General features: G+C 47.2%; 1 protein-coding gene across 2 annotated transcripts in view; it reads left to right on the plus strand.

The window, feature by feature from the left end:
• SPOCK1 (SPARC (osteonectin), cwcv and kazal like domains proteoglycan 1) overlaps positions 1-27371 on the plus strand; it is a 494193-nt gene that overhangs the window by 399576 nt on the left and 67246 nt on the right. For both annotated transcript variants that reach the window (XM_045794635.2, XM_087862248.1), the window contains one exon: positions 10620-10734. In XM_045794635.2, coding sequence (XP_045650591.1) covers positions 10620-10734 — 115 coding nt within the window. The remainder of the gene's footprint in view (positions 1-10619; positions 10735-27371) is intronic.

A 27371-nucleotide genomic window follows, 5' to 3' on the forward strand; every position in this document is an offset into this window, starting at 1 on the left:
AGTAAATAAAACAAGAAATTCATAGTGTATTATAACATGATGTGTGTGTGTGTGTGTGTGTGTGTGTGTGTGTGTACGTATGTACATATGTACGTACAGGAGAATAGAGTGGGAGGGTCAGGAGTGCTGGTTGTGATCACACAAGGGTGCTGAGAGAAGGCTTCATCGAGAAGGTGACATCTGAGCAAAGGCTTGAATTATACAAGGGGTCATGGGGTGGGACATTTAAGTGTCCCTGTGTCCAGGGCTTCTTTGAAGGGGGGCTGTCTGCTGCTTCCAGGCCACGCTTGGCCCACCTGCATGGGCTCCCATCTTTCCTGGTACAGACATGGCTGTTTTCTCTCTGTGGGCTCTGTGGTCTCCCCAACAGGCTGATAGGAAGCAGGGCCTGGGAACTGCATGTCCTTCTGCATTGGTGCCATCTCCCCGAAATCCTAGATAGAGGGGAAATCCCACAGGGGGGAGTTTCACAACATGATCCAGCCTTCGGAGGGTCCCAGGCAGAGCAGACAGCAGGCAAAGTCCCAAAAGGGGGAAGCAGTGGAGGTGAGGCATGCAAGCCCCAGGCGTGTGAGGTTGGGGCACCTAAAACACGGACCAGGGACAGGGGAGTAGCGGCGATGAGTCTGGGGACCGTGCAGTGCAGGGAAGGCACCCCACTGGGCGGGTCTCCTCCCCAAGGTGGGGTCACTGCTGGACGCACAGCATGGAGGGTGCCACAAATCAGTGGCTGCAGAGGTTGGTGTCCCTTGAACTCCTGCCGCTGGGGAGCTGGCCTCTTCCTTAGGCTCCCTCACACGGAGCCTTGCCCTTTCCTTTGGCATTTCACGCGCAGGATGCTTCCCTGGTCTTGTTGCACAAGTTAGAGGAAATTTATGCAGCTTTGCCTCTAAATGCGAACGTGTGACAACTTGTACTTGAACTGGACTGAAATTTGCCTCCTCATTTGCTGAAGAGGGGTTTGCTGAATGGTTGACAAGCTGAAGGAGGTCAGGAGAAGGTAGGGGAGTTACTTAAGAGAACGACCTCAGACAAGACGCGTGTCTTCCTCCAGCCCCCGTTCGCTGTGTGCACCACCAAGAGTGTCTTCGCAAGACCTAAAACGCTGCCGTTCACTGCGCCTGCGGCTACCCTTCACATTGCGGCCTTCTTGCTTCTGTCGCTAAGAGAATTGTGCTCCAGAAAAATCTCAATCGTTGGTCAAACAAATTCTTGCTGAAGGCCTGCTCTTCCTGCAGAACGGTGTCTGCTAGATCCTCACTGCCCTCCAGGAGCTCGCCCCCTGGTGGGGAAGCGCAGGAGGACAAGTCATTGCAGCGGACGCCAAGCCCTCCTACCATATGGGGAACGGCTCAGGGGAGCTCCTAGGCATGGTTTGCATGGTTTCCCGAAACATTGTCTCAGCACCACCAGGCAAAGCAAGTTACATTTATTTTTCTCCAGCCTTTGGTTTAATAATTTCTTTAATTGAACTATAATTAACCTGCAGTGTTATATTAGTTTCAAGTGTATAATATGATTCAGTAATTCCATACATTAGTCAGGGCTCAGCGTGGTAAGTGTCCTCTTAGTCCCCTTCACCTATTGCACCCATCCCCCGATGACCTCCTCCTGGTAACCACCAGTTCTCTGCATTTAAGAGGTTTTTTTTCTTTTTGTCTCTTTTTTCATCATTTGTTTATTTTGTTTCTTAAATTCTATATATGAGTGAAATTATCTGGTATTTCCCTTTCTCTGCTGACTTATTTCACTTAGCATTAGACCCTCTAGATCCAGCCATGTTGTACATGGCAAGATCTCATTCTTTTCGTGGCTAATATTCTGTTGTGTGTGTCTGTGTGTATGTGTATAAACGTATGTGTATATATACCACCACGTCTTCTTTATCCATTCATCTATCGATGGACACTTGGGTTGCTTCCTTATTTTGGCAATTGTAAATAACACCGTAAAAAACATAGGGGCGCATATATCTTTTCAAATTAGTGTTTTCCCTTTCTTTGCGTAAATACCCAATAGTGGATATACTGCATCGCATGATAATTCTGTCTTTAAATTTTTGAGGGACCTCCACACTGTTTTCCACAGGGGCTGTACCAATTTGCATTCCCACCAACATCTAGATATGTCTCCTCAGGCAAGGAAAATGAAAGCAAAATTAAACTATTGGGACTACACTAAAATAGAAAGTTTTTGCACAGCAAGGGAAACCATCAACAAAACAACATGGCAGTCTACTGAATTGGAGAAGATATTTGCAAATGATATATCCAGTTAGGGGTTAATATCCAAAATATATAAAGAACTCATACAACTCAACACCAAAAACCAGTCTGATTGGAAAATGGGCAGAGGACCCGAATAGACATTTCTCCGAAGAAGACCTCCAGATGGCCAACAGACACATGAGCGCCCAACATCACTCGTCATGATGGAAATGCAAGTCAGAACCACAGTGAGATATCACCGCACACCTGTCGGAATGGCTAGAATAAAAAAGACAAGAAAAAACAGGTGTTGGTGAGGATGTGGAGAAATTGGTATAGTAGTTATTGAACGTATGGAAGAATTTAAAAAACAAACAATGAGTACTTACGTACCCATCACCGAGATTTGACATTTGCTAACGTTTTGTGAAATTCACGCCCTCTCTGGAGCCTACATACTTTCCCCCTTGAACCATTTAGAAATACATTATGGGTGCTGAGACGCCTCACTCCTAAGGAAACAGGCATTCTCCTATATGACCACTTTCGTAGGTCTTATTACACCTACGAGAACAATAACCCAGTAATGTCATGTAATATGCCTCCCTCGTTAAAACCACAGCACTTTTTCCCAGAATGTCTTTTACAGCTTTGTATAATGGTTGTTTTTCAAGATCCAGTGAAGCCTCACCCACTGCATTTGTTCCAGCTTTTTAATTTCTTCTAATCTAGAAGAGTGACCTGCTCACCCCAGGGTTTTTTTGTGGTTGCTTACCTTTTGAAAGTTCAGGCATTTATCTTATAAAGTGTCTTCAATTTTAGACTTGTTCTCTAACGAATAGATTGAGGTGAGGCGTTTTGGCCCCTATCCCCTGGAGGCACTGTTGTGTATACGTCCTTGTGCCGAAGGACATTAGCCGGTCCTGCTGCTGCTGGTGCTACATTGGCCCCTTGGCCCTGCATTAAGGTGTGACTGCCATGTATTTTTATTGAAAACGTACATTTCCCTCGTGTAATAATAGGTGTGTGTTCTGCAGGTGGCGCTTGGAGGCCATGTGATTGTCCTATTACCCAATTCCTTTTACCCACGATTTCTAATAAACATCAAATGATCCTTTCCTGACTCATATTATTACATGGGGAGTTGCCAAATGATTTTCTAATTCGAGCATTCCTTCTCAATTTATTTAGCTGGCATTCTTCTGTAAAGATGAGCTCTTCCTTTTTCACATTTTTAGCAACTTGATCTCAAGGTGTAAGGTTTTGCTTTCTTTGGAATCCTTAACTCAGACCAGTGTGTGCGCATGCGTGTGTGGGGCGGGGGAGGGAGAGTGCCCAAGCCTGAGCCCCGAGTCACACACAGGGCTCTGTGCATTCAGCTGAGATGGTCCCTTCCGCTCTCCTCCCCACTCCCTCCTCTGTACGTACACTGGCTTCCTTATGACCATCAGGAGCAGTCAGTGTCTTCCACCTCGGGGTCTTTGCCGGGAATCCCCTTACCCCAGAGGGCTGCGTGGCTCACTTTATTCTTTTCTCTGCCCAGGTGTCCTCCTTCCAGATTGCCTCATCACCCCGTGTAATATACCCTCCCCTCCCCCATTATTCCCTGCCCCTTATTCTCCTCGCGCTGCTTTATAGTCCTCATCTGCACCCGCCATATAAACTTCACGGCAGTAGTGGTTTTGGCTTGTTAGTTCGGAGCCTGGTACCAGGCCTGGCCCATAGTAGGTGCTCAGTAAATATGTGTGGGCTGCGAGAAGGAACACATCCATGAATGCGTGTTTGGAAAAGCTCTGAACAAGCCCAAAGACCCTTCTTTTGTTTCTCTTCACTCCTCCTTTCACATGACCACAGGGACAGTCAAACCCCAGACAGAGACGGACAGCTGTTCTTCCGTCTGTCAGGAATAGCATGTGTAGCCAGCAGCCGCTCAGTTCCTGCCCACTCATTAAAGCCAGCAGAGCCATGAGATTACCCACCCCCCCTTCTTTGACATGATTTTTTGGGAATAAAAACAAATCAGAATTCATCAACTGTGAACAAAATTGTCAACTGTGAACTGTCAACAGTCTGGTTTAAAAATAGATGATTGGTTGATGAAATAGAGTGGAGAAAGCAATTTAAATAAAATGTTAAAAATAATACCGAAAGTATGCAAGGCAAAGCAAAGAGTGTGGGGTGGCGGAGAAGTGTACTCAGTGGAGATCTGTGGGAGCAGTGAACCAGAGAGAGGTTATTAGTTTTGCTTTACAAATCACAGAAGAGAAAGATTTACTGGCCATTTGCAGTAACATTCACTCATTCCGACGTGTTGGTGTGTTATGCAAAATGGAGGGAAAGATTGGTTGGGAAATCTGCTAGCACATTTATTTTTAAGTAGGTCAGCATTTTGAATATTTCTGCCCGTTCGCAAAGTCTTTGGCTCCCTCCATCTTTTGCATTTCTGTGAGGACTGGGGAAGACATTTCTCTCCCAGAAGCGTCAGGAGATTATGTCTGCATTTCTATGAATATGGTATGGGTTCCGGTACAAAGTTTAAAAGTTGTTTAAAAGTTGTTAATTTCCCACTTTCTAGGCTCACCTCCTTTAAATACTTAGGGCTAATTATTTGTTTTACTCCTGGATCATAAAATCATTATGAAGTCGTGAATTTTTCCTATTTCCGCCCGTGAGTCACAGCTGATAGTATTCGGCCAAGTTCTGTATGATAGCCTGCCCAACACCCTCAGGCTGCTGTTCCAGGTTGTTTTTTTTGCTTTGCAGGGGAACTGAGTCATCTTGACACAAAGGTCTGTGCTTTAAAACCTAAGACGAGGCATTTCCATTCCTTTTAAACATCTGGGCCGAAGGTGTATTAGTTGGCTGGAGCTGCACTGACAGGGTGCCATGAACTGCGTGCCTCAAACAACAGGGATTTATTGCCTCACAGCCCTGATGGTAGGAGTTGGGAGCCAAGGTGTGGGCAGGGTTGGTTCCTGCTGAGGCCCTGAGTGAGAATCTGTCTCCCGCCTTTCCTTAGCTTCTCGTAGGCTCAGGCGTTCTTTGTAGATGGCCGTCTTCTCCCCATGTCACCTCACCCCTCCACCTTCCCTCTACGTGGGTCTGTCTCTGCGTCCAACTTCCCCCTTCATATAAGCACGGCAGTCCTATTGGACTAGGACCCATGCTCCTGAGCTCATTTCAAGTTGATTATCTCTGTAAAGACTCTCTACGTCCTGGGGTTGGACTCCCAAATATCTTTTAGGAGGGATATAATTCAAAACCCAACACAAGGTGCAAGGTCATCTCTTCTAGAGGGTAAGTGGTGGCCAGGGCGGTGGTGATTCCTCTCTGCTTAGACCCACTTCTGATAAGGGCCAGGGCTGGAAGGGCTTTCTCCAACGGGCGGCAGTGACCCTCTGAGGGCTCTTTCCATTTGTTCAGTGTGGCTCTTTCCCCATTGGGAGGAGGAGCTCCGGGGCCTGCCTGCAGCCCTGGCTTTTTGGGCGCTTTGAGTAACTGACTGGCTCTGCATTCTAAATCCAAAAAATTCATTTATACCTCTTCCCTTCTCTTCTCTCCCCACAATTTTTTCTAAAAAAAAAAAAAAAAAAAAAAAAAAATTGTGGGTGCCCCTTTATCAATTCTCAAGAATGTCATTTTGTAGTTTTTTTAAATTGTTGTTTTGTTTTTTTACTTTCCCACCTCTAAGCCACAGGCTCTAAGGGATAGGCTCCCAGTCTGCTCTGTTTAAGTTGGAGCTCTGCACACGCTGTTCTGACACAGGTCAACAAAGCCTGACAGGGGCAGGCGGACGGCCTGCATCCCTAGTGCCTCGAGGGCAGGTGTGGAGGGAGCCGATAAGTGCCACTCGAGCACGTCCTTAAGGCCAACAAATCACCATCCATGATTTTGCCAGCTTGCCCCTGCAGTTCTGGGCACACAGTGGGAGAGAAGGCATGTGAGTCTGGAGGCTTGTCGCGTGGGAGAGGAGCCAGTGCTGTCTCTGTGGTTTGGGAGATGCTTGGGTCTCCCTCCTCACATCTCTGTGGGAGAATTGGCACTCTCGCTCTCTGCTCCTGCTGCCTCTTTGCCAAAGGGAGGCTGCGTCTGTCCTGATAGGTGTCCAGACCCAGTGCCTGCTGGGTCAGGAGCCTGTTCACAGAATCACTGCTTGGGAAAAGTACCGTGAGTTGCCTCTTCTCTCGGCCCCGTTCTCTTGGCAGCCCCATACTGAAGGGCCAGCACACCTGCTTAGTGTTTTCAGAATCGGCATGTGCACAGCGCAGGACCCGCTTCTGCAGAGCCCAGCCGGGTCTGTGCATTTTCTCCACTTGGGGTTGTAGGTGAATGGCTAGGGCTTTCCTGAGCATCTGTTGCCTGCGGGTTGGGAGAAGGCGTTGGAGGCCTTTGCTTGGCGCGAAGGCCTCGGTCATTGCAGCCCAGTCTAGCTGGAGGCACTGTACTTTGGAAGTTACCAGGCCCCTGTGAGGAAAGCTGGTGCAGTGACTGCCTTTTGGCTCCATAACTGTTCTTCCCTAGCAAGAGCTTGGGGGAGAGGGGGGTGGGGCTGAGTGAAGTGCTGTGGGAAGGGGACATGCCCGAGGTGTCCCAAGGAGGCCCCCGCCCAGTGACAGTGCAGGACTCAGGCTCAGAGCCGGGTGCCCTCTCCCCTTGCCCGTGGGTGCCCACGCGTGCTCATTTACTCCTCTTAGCGACAGTCCCCAGGAGGCGTGGGTAGAGCTCAGTTGTCACTTTGATAGAAGCACGTCAACTTTGTTTTATATTTTCTCATGAAATATTTGGTACATAAATGTAGCTGTCTTATTTCCATAAGTTGCCAAGCCCAACAACCGAAGCCTCAGAATCTCCCACGAAGCTTGGGAAATAAACCATTTTCAGTTCTTATAGTGTTTTTCTGGGCGCCTGATGCCAACCTCCTGCCTCTGCCCCAGAGGTCGCCCCTGTCTTGGTATTTGTCACCCTACCCCCTCCCATATATATTTACATATATACATAGGTATCTCTAAATAACATGTGTTGACCTTTATAAAAAATGGAATTCTAGTTCTTTGAGCTTCATTTAAATGCCACATAGTGTCCTGGAAGATTAAAAAAAGCAGACCTGTGCCCTTGAAACATGGGTTTTCACTGGTGCAGATAAGTTGTTTTCTCTGGTGGCACCTCCCTGGGGTCCGGGAAGAGGCCTGGCTGCCTCCGCAGATTGTGACAGTGGCCATCCACGAGAGGGAACTCTGGGGCCGGCAAGGAAGTGGAGCACTAGAACTACAGTCCACAGGGCTCTCAGGCGAGGCCAGGCCACCCAGGGGAATGAGTGTTCTGGGCATCTGGGAAACAGATGGACAAGATTCCAACTCTAGCAATGGACGGGCGTCAGCGGGGAGGCTGGAAGGCCAAGTGCTGGATGTGGAGCTCGCAGGGAGGACCCAGGCAGCAGGGGTGCGTCAAGGATGCTTCACCGTGAACATCACAAAGACCGAGCTCCAGCACCTGCATCCCTTGTGCGGGCGGAGTGGTCGCTCCTGGGGACCACAGCAGAGTCTTAGAGCCGCCCAGGGAGCACTCCTTCTGCCTTTATCTTTTAGCAACTGTTTACTGAGCACCAACTATGTGCCTGGGTAAGACAGTGACTTAGACTTTTTCCAGCTGATAAGGACCTCATGGTCTAGTCGGGAGTCAGGGCTGTTACCTTTGGCTACGTTATGCTGTGCTCACAAAGGATTCCCAAACATCCGTGGCTTACGGCAGACAGCAAACATGAATTCCTTGTTCGTGTTGTGTGTTCGCTGTGGGTTAGCTGCGGCCTGGTCCTTGCCTTCCACCCTCTGGTTCCCAGGCCAGAGGAGCAGCCCTTCTCTGGTATGTGTCATTTCCATGGTAGAGGGAAGAGCAAGAGAGGTGATAAAACTAAGCAGTGGTTCGTAAAACATCTGCTGAACCCTGGCCTGTCACACCTACTCACTGTCCACAGAGTGGGCGAGTCATGTGGCCAGGACTGATGTCAGCGGGGAGGGGAAGCCCATTTCCCAGGCTGTGAGCAGAGCAGAGATTCCTCTCGCAGGGAGGTGGGAGAATGGGAAGATAAGGTTTTTTAGTCAGTAAATGTATTAAATTTTGATTTTACAAAATAAATTTTCATATACAAATATATTGTTGCCCCTAAGTTAGCTTTGGGTGTTCTGTTGAGAAAATAGTTTGAGAACTGAAGCAGGATTGTTCCAGAGCAGTGGGGCAGAGGGAGGCGGCAGACTGGCCACCGTGGTCTCCTCTCTAGCCCTTAGCACGTGCGCACAGGCTGCAGGATTTGAGAAGAACCTTCTTACAGGGGCAGCGTCCTTGCCCCCTTCCAGTCTTCCCCTTGGAGAATGCTCTGTCCCTCTGGCTGGCAGCCGGCCCAGCCCATTCCTATGGGTCTTTCTCGTGCCACATCCCTCCATACACAGGACTCCTGCCCACTTCACAGCCTTGGCCACATGGCTTTAGAAGGAGGCGCTCTTTTTTGCCTCCTCATGGAGTCTCTTGATGTTGGAGGCCTGGGCCGTGGCTGCCTTTCATCCTGTCCCCAGAAGCCCTCCAGCCACACTGGGCACATACTGGACGCCGAACAAGTACGTGCAGAAGGCAGTTGCATCAAGGGGAAGTCGTCAGCCCGCAGGCTGGCCTGTTGCTCTCTCTCTGTGAGGCCGGCCACCGGGTGGGGGCAGCTGGAATTAGCCCAAGTGACAGCAGTCCAGTTAGACGGGTTTGAAGCAGTCCTGCCCTCGGTCTGTAAGCGGGTGGGGACTGAAGAGCTCGGCCTCCCCAGTGAGCCAGTATTCATCTGTCCTCAGGTGTGTTGCTTTGCAAATGCTCGTGGGTTTTCAGAAGTATGCATTTGTGTTTTCCAAGGGCAAGGACGGTATCTCCTCTTTTTTTTTTTTTTTTTTCCCCTCTTAAAAGATTTCCATGGCCCCTGGTAAGAACCGCTCACAAAGTGGGTGCTCGGTATAATTTGCCTGTCTCCTCTTCCTTGGAACTTCCACCAGATACAAACATGGTTCTAGGCCTGTGGGCCTTAGCAGAAGGCTGATGATGTACAGGCCTGGATCCTGAGACTTGTACAAGTGGAAAAGGAATGGACTGTCAGACAACTGAGATCCAGGCCAGTAGCAGCCTGGGGTACCGTATGGGATGTCTGTTCTCCCCAGCCCGTCTACATTGTAGGAGCAGCGATGTGGGACCAGGAAGTACCTGGCCCTGCACTCAGACATGGCTTGGAATCCACCCTGTGTGGGCATCGCGATCTTTCGCGGGTTATTTAACCTCTCTGAGTCTGTTTCTTATCCCTTAGTGTCAGGGTCCTAAAAATGCTATTAATTCTTGTGCTCTTTTGCACCCATAAATAGCATCCTTTCCGGCCTGTGTTCTGAATCCATTGAGACTTGGCGATAGAAGAGGCAGAAAGAGTGAAACTGGCAGAAAGTGACCAAAACACTACTGGTGTGGCTGACAAAGGGTTGACAAGAACAGATGCCGGCTTTTGGGCTTCACCCTTGAATCTGAGAATCAGATGGGTGCTTGGCAGCCAGTCCCAGGCTGGAGACACCCACAGGCATCCTCTGGGGGAAGGACTGTGTAGCATGCAGGTTTGGGGTGATTGAAGCAAAAGCAGTCACTCCCTGCTTGTTCTGGATGGGTCGAGGCTGGACCTCAAATACGTCATCCATGTGCACTAGCCAGGTGGTTACTCAGCCTCCGTGCCCAGGGAGAGCGTGTGAGCAGCTGAGAGGGCCTAGGTTCGCTGCCCTGGGGCAGAGGCACCCTATGTAAGGAGTCAGGAAACGGGGGAAGTGGCCTCCTGCTGAGGGAGTGGGCCTTTGTAGCCCCCCAGGGACTCTGAGGTGTCCTTTCAGATGAATACTTCTGTTAACAGTTACAGTTGCATTTACCATAGACCAAAGTGAGTGCCACAGTGCTCTGCAGGGATCTTAGATGCTACCCCATGCGTTTGGAAAGACATAAAAGGCCACTTCTTATTCAGCATTCTCTATTTGGACCTTGAGCTGAGACGCACTCCTTCCTTCTCTGTCTTTGCTCCCATGAGCCTGCCTGGTTGGAGCGGCACTGGCCGCTTCCTAGGGAAGCCACTTGGGGGGTCTGCTCAGTGGCATTCTTTTTTTTTTTTTTTTTTTTTTTTTTTTTTAAAGATTTTATTTATTTATGTGACAGAGAGACAGCCAGCGAGAGAGGGAACACAGCAGGGGGAGTAGGAGAGGAAGAAGCAGGCTCACAGCAGAGGAGCCCGATGTGGGACTCGATCCCGGTACGCCGGGATCACGCCCTGAGCCGAAGGCAGACGCCTTTAACGACTGCGCCACCCAGGTGCCCCTGCTCAGTGGCATTCTTAAAGCCTCTTCTGTCTCTCTTTTGCAGTGCAAGTTGGAGTTCCATGCTTGTTCCACTGGCAAAAGCCTCAGCATCCTCTGTGACGGGCCCTGTCCATGTCTCCCGGAGCCTGAGCCACCAAAACACAAGACAGAAAAGAATGGTGAGTGGGGATTGCCGGAGACCCCTGGAGGGAGGCTGACGCGGCCGAACTCTGCCCCCGTGCCGGGCAGCTGGCCGTTAACAGAGCTGTTTGAGGCCACACGGGGGAAACGGAGGGACTTGGCGATTACTCCAGCTTGTGTAGGGACTTGAAACTGAACTGCCTTCAGCTACCATTAGAAAGACAAAGAAGAGTCTTGGAAAATAATTCTCTGAGACCAGGATATGCAGTAGGTTCTTTCAGAGGTCATGTTGGCTGTGACACAAGAAGGGCAGGTTTGTTGGTGTCTCAGACCTCGGCCTGCCCTGGGGCACGTCTTGGGGTCTTCCTTGAACTTTAATCTGGAAGTCCTTTAAACTTCTCAAAGCCACGTTTCAAAACAGGGACTGCAGAGATGTCACAACAGTGGAGAGTCTCTCCCCCCCCCCCAAAAAAAAGGCATTTCTTCATTAATATATTCTGCTTGGAATGCGCACGGAGCCAGGGGACGGAGGAAAGGAGAGAAACTCTCCAGGGGCGGCTGTTTCTCTCCCATGGACGAGAGGGGCAGGGAAGGTTGGGCGTATTTGGCTGTTTCAGTGACGGAGCAAGTAAGGCGGTCCCTCTGGCCTTGGCCTATATTTGAGCCTTCCTTAATGAGACCCAAGATGGAAGTCGGCACCTGCCTTCTGTGGGGCTGGGCTTTCTCTGTTATAGCTGCTGTTCCCTGGAAAGTGTTGCACGTTTCCGCGCGTCGCACACGTCTCTTCTAAGGTGTCTTCTGCTGGTAATGGGAGAGGGCGATCGGGGTGTGGGTGTTTTGCAGTCCCCTCTTCCTAGGTCCTGCGGCCTTTTCCAGGGCACATAGGTGAAGATGCTAGAATGTGCATTCATTCATGGTGGCGGTCACAGGAATATTGTGTTAAGATGCTCTTTGGAAGGTCTGGCTGAGAATGTGGAAGGACCTTGTAAACCAGCTCTAAGGTCACAGATAATCCCCATAAATTCCTATGGATTAGCATAAAGCTGGTCTCACTGTGTTTGGGCCTGATTCATTTATATAACGGCAGTAAGAAATGTTCCTTCATGTCCGTGCGTCCCCTTGGAGCATGGTCTGAAAACCTGAAGCCCTCTGCTGTGAAGAAACTGCAACATCCAGAAAATTCACTTCTGTCTGGGAATTTCTTAGTTCTCTTGGGAAGTTTCAGCAGTCTCTGTTATTCCGGGTATATTGTTTCCTGGTTCTATGTACCCTGCTATTCTGAGGTGAGGAAGCCAAACCAAGAAAGTCATCTCCACTATTTTCCCTATGGTATCTCTGATGAAGGGGAAGGAGAGGGGGGTTCACCTCTCCTCAGGGGCCCCAGATCTGCTCAGGCTTCCTGATTCGCCATGGTCAGCTAACAGACTGGTTTCCTGGGAAGTCTCCAAATGAAGTGAAATGCCTGTTCCTCCCTCCTTCTTTCCTTTCCTTCCTTCGTAAACCCTATGCCCAGTGTGGGGCTTGAACCCCAGACTCAGAGATAAAGTGTTGCATGCTCTCCTGACTGAGCAGCCCGGCATCCCAAAGCTTACTTCTTAACGGTGGGCTTGTCACCCCTGATTAAATGAGATTCACTCTCAAATATGACACTCCAGGTACAGCCTTGCCTGTACCATGCATTTGCTTAATTATGTTCTGGTAAAAATTAGAACAAATTCTTACTGAACCTTTGCAAATTACTGCATTGCCATTAACAACAAAGGGACTTAGAAAAAAGTATTGTTGGAGAACCCTGAAAGGTCAGTGAGAACAAGAATGCCATTTAAAAGTGTTTCATTTGAAAATGTTTGAAAAGGGTGAACTACTAGGTTAATAGTAAGAGATAAATCAGGAAGAATGAGAAGGGACTTCATATACCTATCAGCAATGACAGTAATAAAAAAGTAATACCAACAGAATTCCAAAACAAGTAATCAAAATTACATTTCCTTCATCAGTTGTTTTAGTTCTGTATAATTATTTTTTTGTTCCACTGGCTCTTGGTCAGTGGTTTGCTTTTATGAAGTCATCTGCCTGTGCGCCGAGAGGAGCTCCGGAACTCCACACTGTGTCTCACATCACCTGGCGCTTGTCTGGGAAATATCACCTTGGAAGCTTGCAATGATGAGTCTGTTACTTGAAGTATCGATCAAACTTGCTACACTTCTTTGCTTGAGGCTCTGAGACTGTCCTCCTTGGTTTAAGACCCACTTTCTGGGCTGTGACTTACTGCGGAGTTTTTATACAAGCGTGAGGGGGAAGCAGAAACTACCTGCTGATAAGACCGAATGGCTGGAGTGAACTTATTACATATCCAGCAACATCCTCACGGAGGGGACTATAATCCCCTAGCAGGGTATAATGCTTAACTGTTTAATACGGACTTGATCAACGCTCGCCTGGGGGATAAGAACACACTATGAGCGGTGGAGGCAGTGATAAGTCCCCGGGGTCATTATCTGAAATGCTACATTGAACTTAATAACATTTTACCTGGACAGAGTGGAGGGAAGGCTGACCTTCTCCTTTGAATTGACAGTTCTTTCCCTGAGGCTCTCACAAGCAGGTGGGATGAAGGGGAAGGAGAGGGTGCAAGGGGGAGGTCACAGGTGAAACGAAGGGCCGTGACAACGCAGGAGCTGTGGGCAGTGGGACCGGAAGCCTCCACCTTCCTGAGACACGTCGGGGCTCTGGGCTGTGTCAGAAGCAGTCTTGCTTCTGTGCCTGCCGCAGAGATGACATTTCGTGGTCTCCCAAGTGCAGATGTGTCAGAAGGGTGGCAGTTAGGGTTGTTGTTGATGACATTTTCTTTTCAGTCTTATCTCTCTTTTGAACTTTGGTTCCATGTGGTAATAACAACAGTAATGTAGCCACTTCTAGATAATTCTGTTAAGTCCGTGGTTGTATCTAAACTCTCGGAAGTAGGGGCTGGCTTATGAACTGTGACATTGCTGGGCAGTGGCTTCTGCTGCTGCCTGTCTTTGGTATCCCCCTGTGTAGAGTTGTTGCCATGTTCGGTCAGTTGGCCAGCCGTGCACACGCTCACTGCATCCGATGAAAGATGTTTGCGTTCCCGTCGTGAGCTGTGCTTACTGCCGCCGTTGGGTCAGACCCAGTGCTCGCTCCTCTATGTCCTGCCCTTCTGGGTTTACTCGTCCTCACACAGCCCTTCTCTGGCCCCCCTGAAGGCCACGGAGAAGTTGCAGATGTCCTTCCACAATCTTTTAGTGTCAGGAAAGACTGGTGAGGTTGCTCTCCCAAGCCCTCTGTCCTGGGGTCTGCTTGGCAGCCATTTCTATTTTCTGCAGAGGGTATTTCCACAAAGCTTGCCCCGAATTGGATTTCCACTTGGTAGGAGGGCACAGGATACTTCTTTGTCACTGGGGCTGTTCGCCTGTCTGTGGTTTCACAAGTGCCTCTTCCCTGCCTGGAACCCAGACTTGGGTTGGAGAACAGGGAGAACAGAGGTGAGCAGAAGCTTTCCTGGGGGCTTACCTGCCTCCACCTGTCCTTCCCAAAATGGTGGCCTCAGCTTGGATCAGTGCTGGATGTGAGTGTCAAAGGTGTGTGAGGGCAGGGTCTAACTCTTTGCCTTGTGAATCTCAGAACGTTCTGCTTCTTCTAACCTTTGGTCTTTGAAATCTTGTGTTAAGCCTGGGTTTCTGTGCTTTTTCTAAGAGTCTTCCAGGAAGATTCGCCTCGAATTTCTCTTGGTATTTTCCAGTCCCCAGTGGCCAGCCCATTTAGGAAGTCAGTCCTTACATCTGACATGAACTCTTTAGCTCAGGGGTTATTTCTGCTGCTTTTTCTTCAATCCTCAATGAAGGATATGAAGAATGTGAGGCACTTGTTTCTTGACTTCTTCACAGTGGTCGAAAATCTAAGAGGAAAACAGCGTTTTCTTCCCATTAAAGTCATCAGGATGCATTTTAAACTAGCCAACATTTCCCCCCTCTCCAGCCTGAGCCTGGCCCCCTCCTGCATATCCTCCCTTCTCTCTCAGAAACAACTCCCTCCAACCCCGACCTGGGCTTGGCGGTCTTGTTCCATCCTCGGGAGGGGTTTGAGGCTCCCTCGTTGCTGAGGGGAAAATTTTGCAGTTGTGGGATAGAACATCAGGAAAAGATGTCAGTTATCTTTTTCCGTACTGTGTTGAGGGGACCCTGTGTTCCTGAAGATGCCTCTGGTTTCCCACGAGGACCAAGAGGAAGAACATCCCCCAGAGTGACTCTGTTTTTATGCTTTACCATGTCACATGGCCTCTGTAGGAAAGAGTTGGGCCACCAGGGGTCTTTGTGCTGCTCCCACTTACCAGCAGAGGAGCCCGGCAGCCCAGTGAGAGAGAACCTTGCCTGACGTCGGACAGTGGGTGGGGACAGAGGTCTCACACCCCAAGCCTTGGACTCCCAGGCTAGTGCCTTTGCCCAGCTGCCTGTACAACTTCTGGGGGGGTGACCTCACTTGTCCAAATCTGGGAGTGTCAGCCATCAAGCAGAGAATGTCGTGGTGTTCTCCACAAGCAGCAATATTTTGAAGCATCCTCAGAATCTCTCCCACTTCCCTCCTCCTTGGTCTTTGGAGGAGGAAGGAGAGAGTACATCACCCTCTCAGAGCACAGCTCCTTCCTTGACTGTTGGCAGAGATTAGCTTTTGGAGAAGGGGGACATGGGTCAGCAGGCAACCTGGAATGCTGGAGAAGGCGGTGTGTTGCATCCCTTCCTAGCCTGATGGGGGCTGGGAGGTAGGGGCAGGGTGGAGGGCATGACTGGTTCAGGCCAGGGAGGAAAGGATGTGACAGGTCTATGCAGTAGGGCGTGCCAAAGAGGGAATCACAGCTTCCCTGCCTCTGAGCTATTTCAAACAGTAGAAAAATAGTCTACAATGATTTTCTTTTCTCAAATGGTGATTTCAACCCGAGGGCTAGATTCTGGGGGAGAAAAGTCCTGGGTTGACAGACGGTTGTCTAATTTCATTACTTATCACAAGTGGAGTTGGGGGAAAGTGTTTAACCGAGAACAGGAGGTGGTGCCAAAGAGACGGGCTAAAGAGTTCTTCCTAGCTGTAATGTCTCAGTGGAAAAATCCTACAGGAATCCTGCTGCAGAAGCTTCTAGCAAAATGGAGGTTTATCTTTGTATCCAGGAAAGAACATTTTTCTTTAATGCCTGTTGTGTAACAGGGGGAAGGCCTCGGGCTTGCAAACGTGCAATTTAAAAGCGGTTTGTCTTAACCTTCCCGTACCCGTTGAGCTTCCTTCCCTTCTTCCTCAGTTCTACACGACAGCCAGAAATTAAACATGTAAAGGAACATTTCATTTTTAGGACCTTGTTATTCTAAATGTCATGACCTTAAGGGGAAAAAAAAAGCTTCAGCATTAAATTGGCAACTGCAAAGAAGAGAAACTTAGTATTCAGGGCTCTTGGAGTTAACCGCTGACTTTGGTTTTAAAGTCGGGTTGTTCCTCTTCTGTGCGCTCAGCTCTGCCAAAGTAGAGGTTCTCCTGGTTGTTCAGAGGACTGCGGCTCAGCAACCAACGGGAGAGAGCTAAAGATACAAAGGGAGAGAAGGTAAACTGAGGCAGAGAGTGGCCGCAGTCATAACTGGAGTCCAGAGAAGGGTCTGTGCTAGAAATTAGTGGCTTTGAAAGTTCACCTAAATGGCGTTCTTCTCTTGCCCTGATTTTTTTTTAAATTTATAAATTAGTACATATTCTTTGAAATCTAAATGATTCAGCAAAAGTGTCTCAGATTTCAGTTCTGTTAGCTTTTTGCTGTTGTGTGTTTCCAGTTATTTTCAATATACATAGACTAACATACATTATACACTTTACTCATCCTAAATCAGGATTATATTCTGTGTAATATTTTGTACCCTGCCACTTTTATATGTCATAGATACGTTTTTATCTAAGTACACAGATGTGTGTTTGAGGGGGTCTGTCTATCCCGTTTCATCCTTCCCTCTAGCCGACCTGCCCACACCACTCTCCTGAGCTCCAGACTTAACTATGTAATGGCCGCTCAGCATTGCCTTTGGATGTCCGTGGGTGTATCAAGCTTCATGTCCAAAATCAAACCCCTGATCTTCACCCCCAAACCGCTCCTTCCTCCCACAGTATTTACTATCTTAATAAATGGCACTTCTGTATTTTGATTTGCTGAAGTGAAAAGGAAATCCTCTTTGTCACACACGCCATAATCACATTGACTCTGCTTTCAAAGAGGTTTCCAAATATATCTGCTTCTTACCATCTCTACTGCCACCCCCCTAGTGGTCCAAGACACCCTCCCCTTTTATTCTCATAGCTTCCTAGTTGATCTCTGGGCCCCTCCATTCTCTTTTGAACGTGGTCGTTAAACCAGATCTGTACAGTGTAAGTCAAATGTTGTCATCCCCTGTTCAAGACACTCCAGGGACTTCCCATCTTGACAGTCTTCCAGTGACCTGCAAGGCCCACTGTGACTGGATCCGCTGCTGGGTGCCTGCACCCTTCTCCCGCTGCCGCACCCTTTGCGTGCTCGGCCCCGGGCATACGGGCTTCCGTGGGTGCCCTCGGGGCCCGTTGGGCTGCTGCCTTGGGCTTTGCACTGCCAGCCTTCTCTGGTGGCCCGTCTTCCCAGACGCCTACACGGCACGCTGCCTCGGCCCCCTCTTCAAATCTCTACACAAAGGTCTCCTTCTTGGGAGCCACCCCCCCAGCAGCTGCTATCCCCCTTCCCCCGTTTGTTTTCCTCTGTCCCGTGCATCCCCTTTTCTATATCATGTTGACCTCTTTTCCGGACCCTCTCGTCTTGCCCACCTAGAATGGAAGTTACATGAGGGCGTTTTGTCTGGATTCTCAGTGAGGATTTGTCAAGTGTCGAATGACACTACCTCATTCTAAGAGTTGTCCTTTATGTAGATGTACCATAGTCTACAGTGGAAAATGGCAACAGAATGATTTATTAGGACGAGAGATCATCTGTGCAAGGGCCTTACCGTGTAAGCATGTGATGTGTACCTTTATTTCTTCTAACCAAAGAATGTCCCCTCTACTGCCGGTGGGAACATTTGCGATCTGGAGCACGTGGTACCTCGCCCAAGGCCGCATGGCTAATAAATCACAGAGCAGGGATTTGAAGGCTTTTCTGGAACTTTCTCTCCTATGCTCACATCAGACTGTGTTCCTAACCTAAATTGAACGCCCATTTTCCTTTGGAAAAAGGAAAGCCAACCTGCAGGCGCCCAACCACACATTTTCAAGTAGCCCTCACCGTGTGGTGTGTGCTTTCCGCTCTCGAGACCTGCCCTCCTTCCCTGAGAGCCCAGCGCTCTCGGACAGGCTTTGTGCGAGGTGAGAGAATTAACGTCCTTGCTCATTTTCTTCTCTTCCTTTCCGTAAGCGCTCTTGGCTCTCTGCAGTTTATCAGAGCACCAGCACGGGCTCATCGCTCACCGCCATCCTGGGCTTTCCTTGATAGCCACCCATTTCCGACCCAGCTCCTTAAAGATAAAAATTCATTTGAAATCTGTCCTGAAGTCAAGTTTTCTTCCATTGCCCTGCTATCTATTGAAAAGAAAAGACAGCATTACAGTAAAAAAATAAATAGAAATTATAATAGGAAGAGAGCAGGGGGCTGCCGCCCCACAAAGCCAGCTGCTTCGTGACATGGTGGTGGGCCTCTGCCTTCCAAGATCTGAGAGACTCCGTGGGAGCCTTGGCCACCACGTGGGCAGCCGGGGAAGGTGGGGTACCCCCCTCCCAGGTGTGGTGAGAACGGATGAGCTTGGTTTCAACTGTAAACATTGAGTTCAGAACCTACAGCTGTTTTGTCCTAATCATCATTATTACCTCGATGGTGATGATGCTGATTCTCTGTTTAAAAACGAAAAGTGGCAATTAGGCATGAAGGGAGTAGGAATGTCGCTTTGATGATTTAACTTGAGGGATATGTAACGGCGGCAGATAAAGCACAGAATAAGCAGTTGGCTGCGTATACAGTACTAGACACTCAGATTGGTTGGGAGTGCAGCCAAGACAAAAACTAAACAACCAGGCAGATTTCTTCAGTCTGAGCAGACCGAGGAAGAGACAGATGGAAATCATGATGGTGTCATGGCGGCTGAAAGCGTGTGTTCCTCTTCTAACCGCCGAAGAGCAGCCCCGAGGGCCCCTCCTGCTTGACAAGGAGGAGCTTTGCTGCAAGAGAAGGCAGACTGACTTACACAGCAGGGCTCTGCTGGGGAAGCTCATCATTTCAAAACCTTGGATGTGCTCCGGCGAGGGAGAACTTCAGAACCATGGAGGTGAAGTTCTGGGAAACGCAGGCGCCATGATCCTGGGGCGGAAGAGGTGATGAGGATGACCAGTGGCTCGTAGGAGAGAGAATTCTAGCTTTTGGATTTCCCAGGGATGCAGTAGCAGGTGGTGCTGGGGGCACATCCTTCATGCTAACTTCTGTTGCAGAGAAGAAGCACTGGAAAAACCAGCGCAGCCCTCTTCTTCCCTGTCTGTGTGTCCCAGGAAGACGGTTACACAGGCCTGTTGCCTCCCACCCCAGCCTTGAGACCCTCAGTTTGTTTGGTTGGTTGGTTGGTTTCCTTGGCCTGGCTGTGCTCTGTCAATGCTTGAATCTTTTAAAAGGCTCTTTCCAGCAGGTCACATGTGGAGGTGAGGCATGGCTAGCAACCGACTGAATCATAAGGGTCCCGCCCCAGCAAGGGATGTGAGCATAGCCCTGGCCTCAGAAATCACCTAGGCAGGGGATATTGATGTTGTGAAACCAGATTTAGAAGTTGGATGTCAAAGACCCGAGAATTAGTGCAGACAGGGGATTTGATCAGAATTCTGATCATGTACCAATGCACAGGGACAAGAAATAGTCCCCAAAAATGACTTGCAAAAAATTACTTTAAGCCAAGTTAACAAAACAAAACAAACCCTTCTTTTTATGAGGCTGTTAATCCTATGGAACTGTTCCCCTGAGAGGCATGACTGCAGCTGAAGAGGTCTGGATCCCTGTTCCCACATCTCTCCAGATTTTAGGATTTAGAAGACTCTGTCCTAAGGCAAGCTAATCCCCAGGGATTGTTCAGAGCACTAGGACGGTAGTTTTGCGGGGACAGCATCAGATCCCCCTGCTCCATGGGCCTGATTGTTGTCGGGATCCCAGCCGGTGACCGAGTTCCTTCAGGGTGGGGATACCGCTGGCTATCCCCAGGCGCCAGGACTTGGCATCTCTCCTTCTCCCAAACCTTCCTCCCCTACCCCCCGGTCATAAAGGATGGGTGCTGTGGGGTGCCTTCACCTGCCAGGCTCCTGTCTGTGATTCTGCACCTGGCAGTGTGTCCTCTCCACTTGGGACAGATGGTTCACTGCTGTTTGCACTGCACCCAGCACAGTGCATGGGCAGGTGCAAGGCATAGATTAGGCCATCTTCAGTCATCGTGGAATGGATGAATTGGTGCAATGTATAGACTATTACAGTTTTCAGAGCACGTTCCTGTACTTGAAAGTGTCAGGTATCATAGGTGAATTAGGTCCCTAGCCTGAAGAGGCAGGCTCAGTGAGTCCCAGCTGCCAGTCTGTGGCCTTCTTGGGGCAGTCGTTCTGGGGGTTGGCCTCAGGCTGGAACCTAACTTCTGTATGTTTCTGGCTCCTCTGGAATGGGAACAGATGGCATCGCCCACACCAGCCTCAGGCAGGTCTTCTCTCTCCCTGTGTCCTGCATCCCTGACTTAGGAGAAGGGCTCAAGGTGTCTCTGGAAGCAAATATTTTTGCCTTGACGACAGAAGCGTAGTGTCCTTTGGAATAGAACATTCTGTTCAGAGTTGACTCAGGCTGTTATGAGAACACAGAGAACATTTCTAGGAGAAGGAGGGAGTATCTGGAGCTGGAAAAAGTTTGTTCTCATTTGGATTGAGAGCTTCTAGAATAAGAATCATACACATCTCTATGTTGTGAAATAGCTGGATTAAATACTGATTATCTCTGTATCTAGTAGGAAGTGCCTGTTTGGGAAAGAAGTAGTGAACCAAAATAACACTGATCTGTGATTGCCCGTACCTTGCTTCTGGAGTCCTCTAAATATTTAGGGCCACGTGGGCGGCTCAGGCAGTTAAGCATCTGACTCTTGCTTTTGGCTCAGGTCACGATGTCGGGGTCCTGGGATCAAGCCCCACGTCATTGCGTTCCTTGCTCAGCTGGGAGTCTGCTTATCTCCCTCTGCCCCTCCCCCTCCCCCTGCTGGTTCTTGCGTGCTCTCTCTCTCTCTAAAATAAATAAATCTTCAAAAAAATTTAAAAATTTAAAGCTTAAGGTGCCACTCTGATAGCTACTCTGTTATGATTTGTTTTTAAAATCGGGGGCAGTGATTGAGTTTGGATCTAGTGATCATGTGTTTTCATCCATTATCCATCCATCTGTTCATCTGTCTTTCCATCCATCTGTCCAGCCACCTGTGTGTCCATTCATCTGTCTATCCATCCACCAGAGACCCATCCACCATTTATTAAATACCTATTCTATGCCCATATCCTTTGCTGTCTGTCCCCTAAGTGGGATGATAAGAACTTTAACATCAAATACGTCAATAACATGCTGTTCATGTGTCTTCAAGTGCAGTTCACTTATGTCCCAAGGTGATGATTGTCTAGAGCTGGGATGTTTTCTATCTCTTCATGGATTTGGGTTTATAAGTCTGGTACTCCAAAAGGGTTTTATTGCCTTCTGAGTACTTTGTTAGACTTTTGACCTACGGCTACCATAATCTCAGGGGTCAGAAGGGCTAGACTTTATCTCACATAGTTAAGACAAGGAAACTAACTTGAAAATATGGGCATACTGTTACATTTTGGAACCTCTGATGTACTGGCATCGTATATGCACTAGATTGTGACTTCCTTGAATGTGGGGATTATGACTAATTTATCATTATATCCCTAGCATAGGGTCTGTTCAATGAGTGAACACAACTAAGTGTAAATATAAGTCTATAACATATCTATTACATATTTAATTAGAGCAGCATTTAAATAAATAAATACCCAGGTTAAATCGGGCGCCTTTCGACTTCCTGTTACGAGTTTCTGCTCATTGTACATGTGGTAGAGACAGACCTGCTTCTTGGTTTGCTCTGACACTTCCGATTGAGGTTGGCATCTAAAATCTCTGCATCGTTTTCCCCAGTGTTTTTCTGTGATAACCACAGCTGAATACCCGGCCCTTTGGAGTCCCGGTTTGTTGCCTCTTTGTCCGTGAGCAGCAGTTAAGGGAGTGATCACAGTCATGCTCACTAGCTGACCTACTGCCTTCTGTGTCCCACTGAAGGTTGCTCTCCCTCAGGCCTCCCGTGAGTCTTGAACTATGCATCTTCAAGTTTGGTTGCAAACTCGTACTTACTCTGCTGCATTATTATCCGATCAGGTACATCTGATAAAATTTGACTTGCTGTGGGCTGGAAAGCGTGGGCTGTGCAGTCAGGCAGTTGTGGGATTGAAGCACAGACCCAGGCCTTAATAGCTGTGTGGATTTGGGCAAGCTACTTAATTTCTCTGAATCTCTGTTTCCTCATCTGCAAAAGCAAAGAGATTAAGGGCTCTTTGAAGAGGTTATTAGGAGAGTGAAGTGAATTCTTGGAGATCATTATGAAAGCAGCTGGTTCTAACTGATGCTCAATGGATATCAGTTTTCCATCTTTCATTAGGTAATGCACACACACATACCCCATGTACGTGAATACCTTGATCTGCTCTTTGTGCAGTGTGGTAACATGCTGCCTTCCCAAAGACCTTGGGGGTCTAGAATCCGTCTTGCCAACACATAGCAGATACTTCTAGCTGTCTTTCCTGGATGCACTCAGTTCTGGTTTTGTTTGAGGACACAAGTGTCCAGCTATGTCCTAATTTTCCAGTCTCTCTTCAGCTGAGGGTGTGGCCCTTTGACTCAGTGCTACCCAACGAAATGCAAGCAAGGTCTTCTGGAGGTTTCTGAGAAAGCTTTTGATTTCACGCACAACTGGTGCTGTCCTTCCTCCCTGAAGAGGTGTGTGTGGAGCCCGAGCAACCATTTTGTGACCACAAGGCGAAAAGCCTGTGGATTAAAGTCTACCTATTGAAGATGACTGAGCAGAATCACAGGAAGAATGTGGGTCCCTGCTGAACCGACAACATTGCTACTGTCTGCTGACTTCTCAGGTCACAGAGTAAAGCTCCATGAACGTATGCCGCTGTTAATCAAGCTGTCTGTTACTTGCAGCTAAACGCACTTTCTCATCAACATAGAACACATTCATTCCTTTTAAAGATCATCTGCTTCAAGACGGGCAATACCAGTGTGAGGCCAGGAGCTGCCAGGGAGTCACGGACAATGCCATCTTGGTATCCAGGGGAGGGGAGACCTGAGATGGCCTCAGGGGAATCACTCAGAGTACAATGAGACACTCCGAGGGTCTCAAAAGCGTGTAGATCCCAGGACTAGGTGCAGGGGATTGGATTGGTCTGGAGTGGGAACATCTGACCTGTAAGTGAACTATGGTCATGTGTCAGGTGTTCCTTACCCCTTGCAAAGACTACTCATAGGGCAGGAGAAAGCACATTCCAAGGTGCGGACCAGCGAGGCATGTTGGACCGGCATACACTGTCCATGGAGGTAAGCAGAAGGAACCCCCCAGTCGGAGCAGATAGCTATGTGGCCAAAGGCAGTAGATACGTGCCGATTTTTTAGTAACATTAAAAAAAAATTTAGAGGAGTTATGCACGTTTGTGTTTGAGAAATTCTGAAAAATACAAAGAATAAAGTGTTAAAATTACCCATAGTCTCCCAAACGGAGTATAATCACATACTACTTTAAAATATTCATTATTAGCTTAATACTTAATAGTAGCCCCGTATCATCAATTATTCTTTTAAAACTTGATTTTTAATGACTGTGTGGTATCTGATTCTGTAAGTGTACTGTAATTTTTATAACCAGTCCTCTATTATTAACATTTAGCTTCTCTCTAATTTTTCATTATTACAAACACTGCTTTTGTGAACATCATTGTGTATTAATTTTGCACATATATTAATTTTTTTTGTAGGGTACATTCCAAGCAATAGAATTTCTGGGTACAAGGGTATGCGGTTTGTAACTCTTTGGTTATATACTAGCTGCATTTCTCCCAGAAAACATATGCCAGAAGCAGTGTATGAGAATACCTATTCAGAGGACACTAACCAACTTTAGAGATGATGATTTTTAAAACAAATTTCTTCCCTGCATGGATAAAGAAGAAAGGTCCTTTCTTTAGTTAGAATTTGAGCAGTGCATAATCGCCACTCCAGTGGTCAAATAACAGTGGTTTAAACAAAAGAGGGTTCATTTCATTTTCCTACAAAAGAAATCAAGTGGTAGAATGTCCAGGGCTGGTGTGGAGCTTCTGAATCATGAAGGACTCTTTTATCTCCTTGCCCTGGCTACGTGAGCGTGTAACCTCATGGGCCAGCATGTCTGTTAGAGCGCCAGCCATTTGGTCTGTAATCCAGTCAACAGGAAAAAGGGGAGAGCAAAGAACACCCTAGTTTACTTCTAGCAGACCTCCGTGAATCCGGATGGAATCCTGCCTCCATCTCTGTGGCCAGCTCAGTCTGCATTTGAGCTGTGTCTCGTCACGTGACCCTGCCTAGATGCCGAGGAATGTATGACTTCTCAGCTCCAAAGCAGTAAGCCCTCTAAAAATCAAAGTTCTCGTTACCAAAGAAAAGCAGAAGAATGGATCTGGGGAGGCAATTACCTGACTCTGTCAGAGTTTGATTTTGGTATTTTTTTTGTTTTGTTTTTACTTCTTTGACTACAGTGCAGATTTAACTTTTATTTTTTTGTATATTTGAAAAAAAAATAGGCGCCATTTGTGATTCTTTACGGACCGCCTGCTGTACTTTGTGCTTTCCTTTTCAGGGTGTGAGTCTTCTCAGTAATTTGCAAGGTGATTGTTTTACATAGTAAGGGTAGGAATCCATCATATATATTTCACATTTTTTTCCCGATTTGTCCTTTGCCTTTTTTTTGTGTGATAGACTCAGGTTTTGATGTTTTCACCCAGTCAGGTCTATCATGCTTTTCTTTAGGAGTTTCTGCCTTTGATGTATGTTTAGAAATCTCTCCCCAACTCGGAGGCCAGATAAAAAGTTCACCTATGTTTTCATTTTGTTCTTTCATGGCTTGAATTTTTCATGTTTGATGTTCCATGTTTCCATGTTCACTGGAACAGGCAGAAATAGTTGGTACCGTGAGCAGTACGGTTAAAGCTTTCAGCAGGCAGTGCTCGCTCTCGCTCTGCATAATGGGCACCATTTCCTCTTGGTCGTTGTACTTTATATTTTACAAAGCTGTGTTCGTAACCCACTCATGGATTGTGACGGGGAGTTGAAAAAATACTGTTTTAATCCATCTAAAGCTTATTCTGAGATGCACGATGAGAAATCAAGCTCTGGGTTCTTTTTTTTTTTTTTTTCTTTTTCTTTTTCTTTTCTAAATAGCTAGTTTCCGTAATGATTTTTGCTCTGTCATTCATCCTTTCATGTAACAAGTCACTTTTTTTTTTTTTCAAAAATTTTATAGCTCTTCTTGCCTATTCTCCCAGATAATATTAGAAATCATTTTGAAAACTTTGAGATGAGCTTTAGATTGAATTTCAAAGTAATTTGAGACGAACTGATAACTTTACACTTAAGTTGTTCCATCTGGAAACATGGCACATCTCTCGATCCAAATTTCCTTGGGAAATGTCTGCAGTTTCTTTTGATAGAGGCTCCTGTATTTCTCATTACCTCTATAGCTGGAAAGTTGATGGTTGGGACTGCTTTTTGTGAATGAAATCTGTTTTCTATTTTTGTTAAAATGATTATTTCTTTCAAATAGGAAGTTTCGATTCTGATAGTTTTCCATTTTATCATTTGGGATCTTTTATAGAAGACGATCTCATCTACAGAGAATGAACATCTTATCTTCTTCTCTCCAGTGTAAGTTTTAAGAAATAGCTGCCATTTATTGATTACTCACGATTGCTAGACACTGTGTATCATGTGTATGTTTCCATTTAACCATCTGAAAGCCCAGTGAGAGGTGGTACTGTTTTGTTTTATTTTTATTTTTATTTTTTTAAAGATTTTATTTATTTATTTGACAGAGATAGTGACAGCCAGCGAGAGGGGAACACAAGCAGGGGGAGTGGGAGAGGAAGAAGCAGGCTCCCAGCAGAGGAGCCTGATGCGGGGCTCGATCCCATAACGCCGGGATCATGCCCTGAGCCGAAGGCAGACGCTTAACCGCTGTGCCACCCAGGCGCCCCTGTTCTGTCTATTTTAAAGGGAAGAGAATGGACCTCAAGGTTCGTTGAAATTGCTCAAGGCCATGCATCTAGCAAATGACAGAGACAGAATTTGAACCCAGACCGGTCTAACTCCTGAGCCTGGGGTTTTAATAAAGTACTTCATTCTATTAAGTATGTATGTATTAAACTTCTTTATTTGTGTCTTACTCCTTTGGCTGGAACTTCCAGAATGGAGTAATTAATATCGCTTTACCAAGAAACCCATAGTATGTGTGTGTGTGTGATATACACCATATCTTCCTTACTCATTTTTTCAGTAGACACGTAGGTTGCAGAAGCAAGTATCCAAGTAGCCCTTGGATACTGTTGAGGGGACTGCGAACTGGTGCAGCCAGTATGGACGACAATACGGAGGTTCCTCAAAAAGTTACAATAGAACTATCCTAGGATCCAGCGAGCACACTTCTGGGTATTTACCCAAAGAAATTAAAACACTAATTCAAAAATATATATGCATTCCTATGTTTATTGTGGCATTATTTATAATCGCCAAGATAGGAAAGGTCACTAGGCACCTCTTATTTTCAGCAGTTGGTATCCAACAAAATTCTATTTTCTGAAGTTATTGCTTTAATGTTCGTGTTTTTTTACATAAACATTTATTTTAGAAAAGTTTCAAGTTTACGGTAATATCACAGAGATGGTAGAGTTCCCTTACTCCCTTGTACCCATTTTCTCCTTACTGACATCTATTTTTTTTTTCCTATGGTACATATGTCACAATTAATGGGCCGATTATAATAGTTATAATCACTTAAAGTCCATTTTCAGAGTTCCTTAGTTTCCTTTCAGTGTCCTAATTTCCTTTTTCTCTTCCACACTTTCACCCATGATACTACAGTATTTTAGTCATCATATCTCCTGAGGTTCCTCCTGGTTATGACATTTTCTTAGACTTTCCTTCTTTTTGATGACCCTGACAGTTTTGTGGTGTACCGGCCAGTTGTCTAGAATGGCCCTCAGCTGGGGTTTGTTTGATGTTTTTCTCATGCTTAGACTGGGGTTATGGGTTTTGGAGAGGAAGAGCACAGAGCTAGAGGGCTACCGTCCCGTCCTAGCACGGGTGCATGTTATCAACATGACTTAGCGCTGTTCACGTGAACCTTGCTCACCTGGCTGAGGTGGTGTCTGTCAGGTTTCTCCACTGTAATGTCACTCTTTTCCTCCCTTTTCGTACTGCCTTCTTTGAGTGGAAGCCACTTGGCACAGCCCACGCTTACAGAGCCTGGAATGTCTACATAAATCATTGGGAATTCTTCTGTACCAGAGATTTGTGTCTTCT

The sequence above is a fragment of the Ursus americanus genome, chromosome 5 (genome assembly GCF_024610735.1).
Source record: "Ursus americanus isolate L20-20 chromosome 5, mUrsAme1.1.p, whole genome shotgun sequence".
Taxonomy (NCBI): domain Eukaryota; kingdom Metazoa; phylum Chordata; class Mammalia; order Carnivora; family Ursidae; genus Ursus; species Ursus americanus.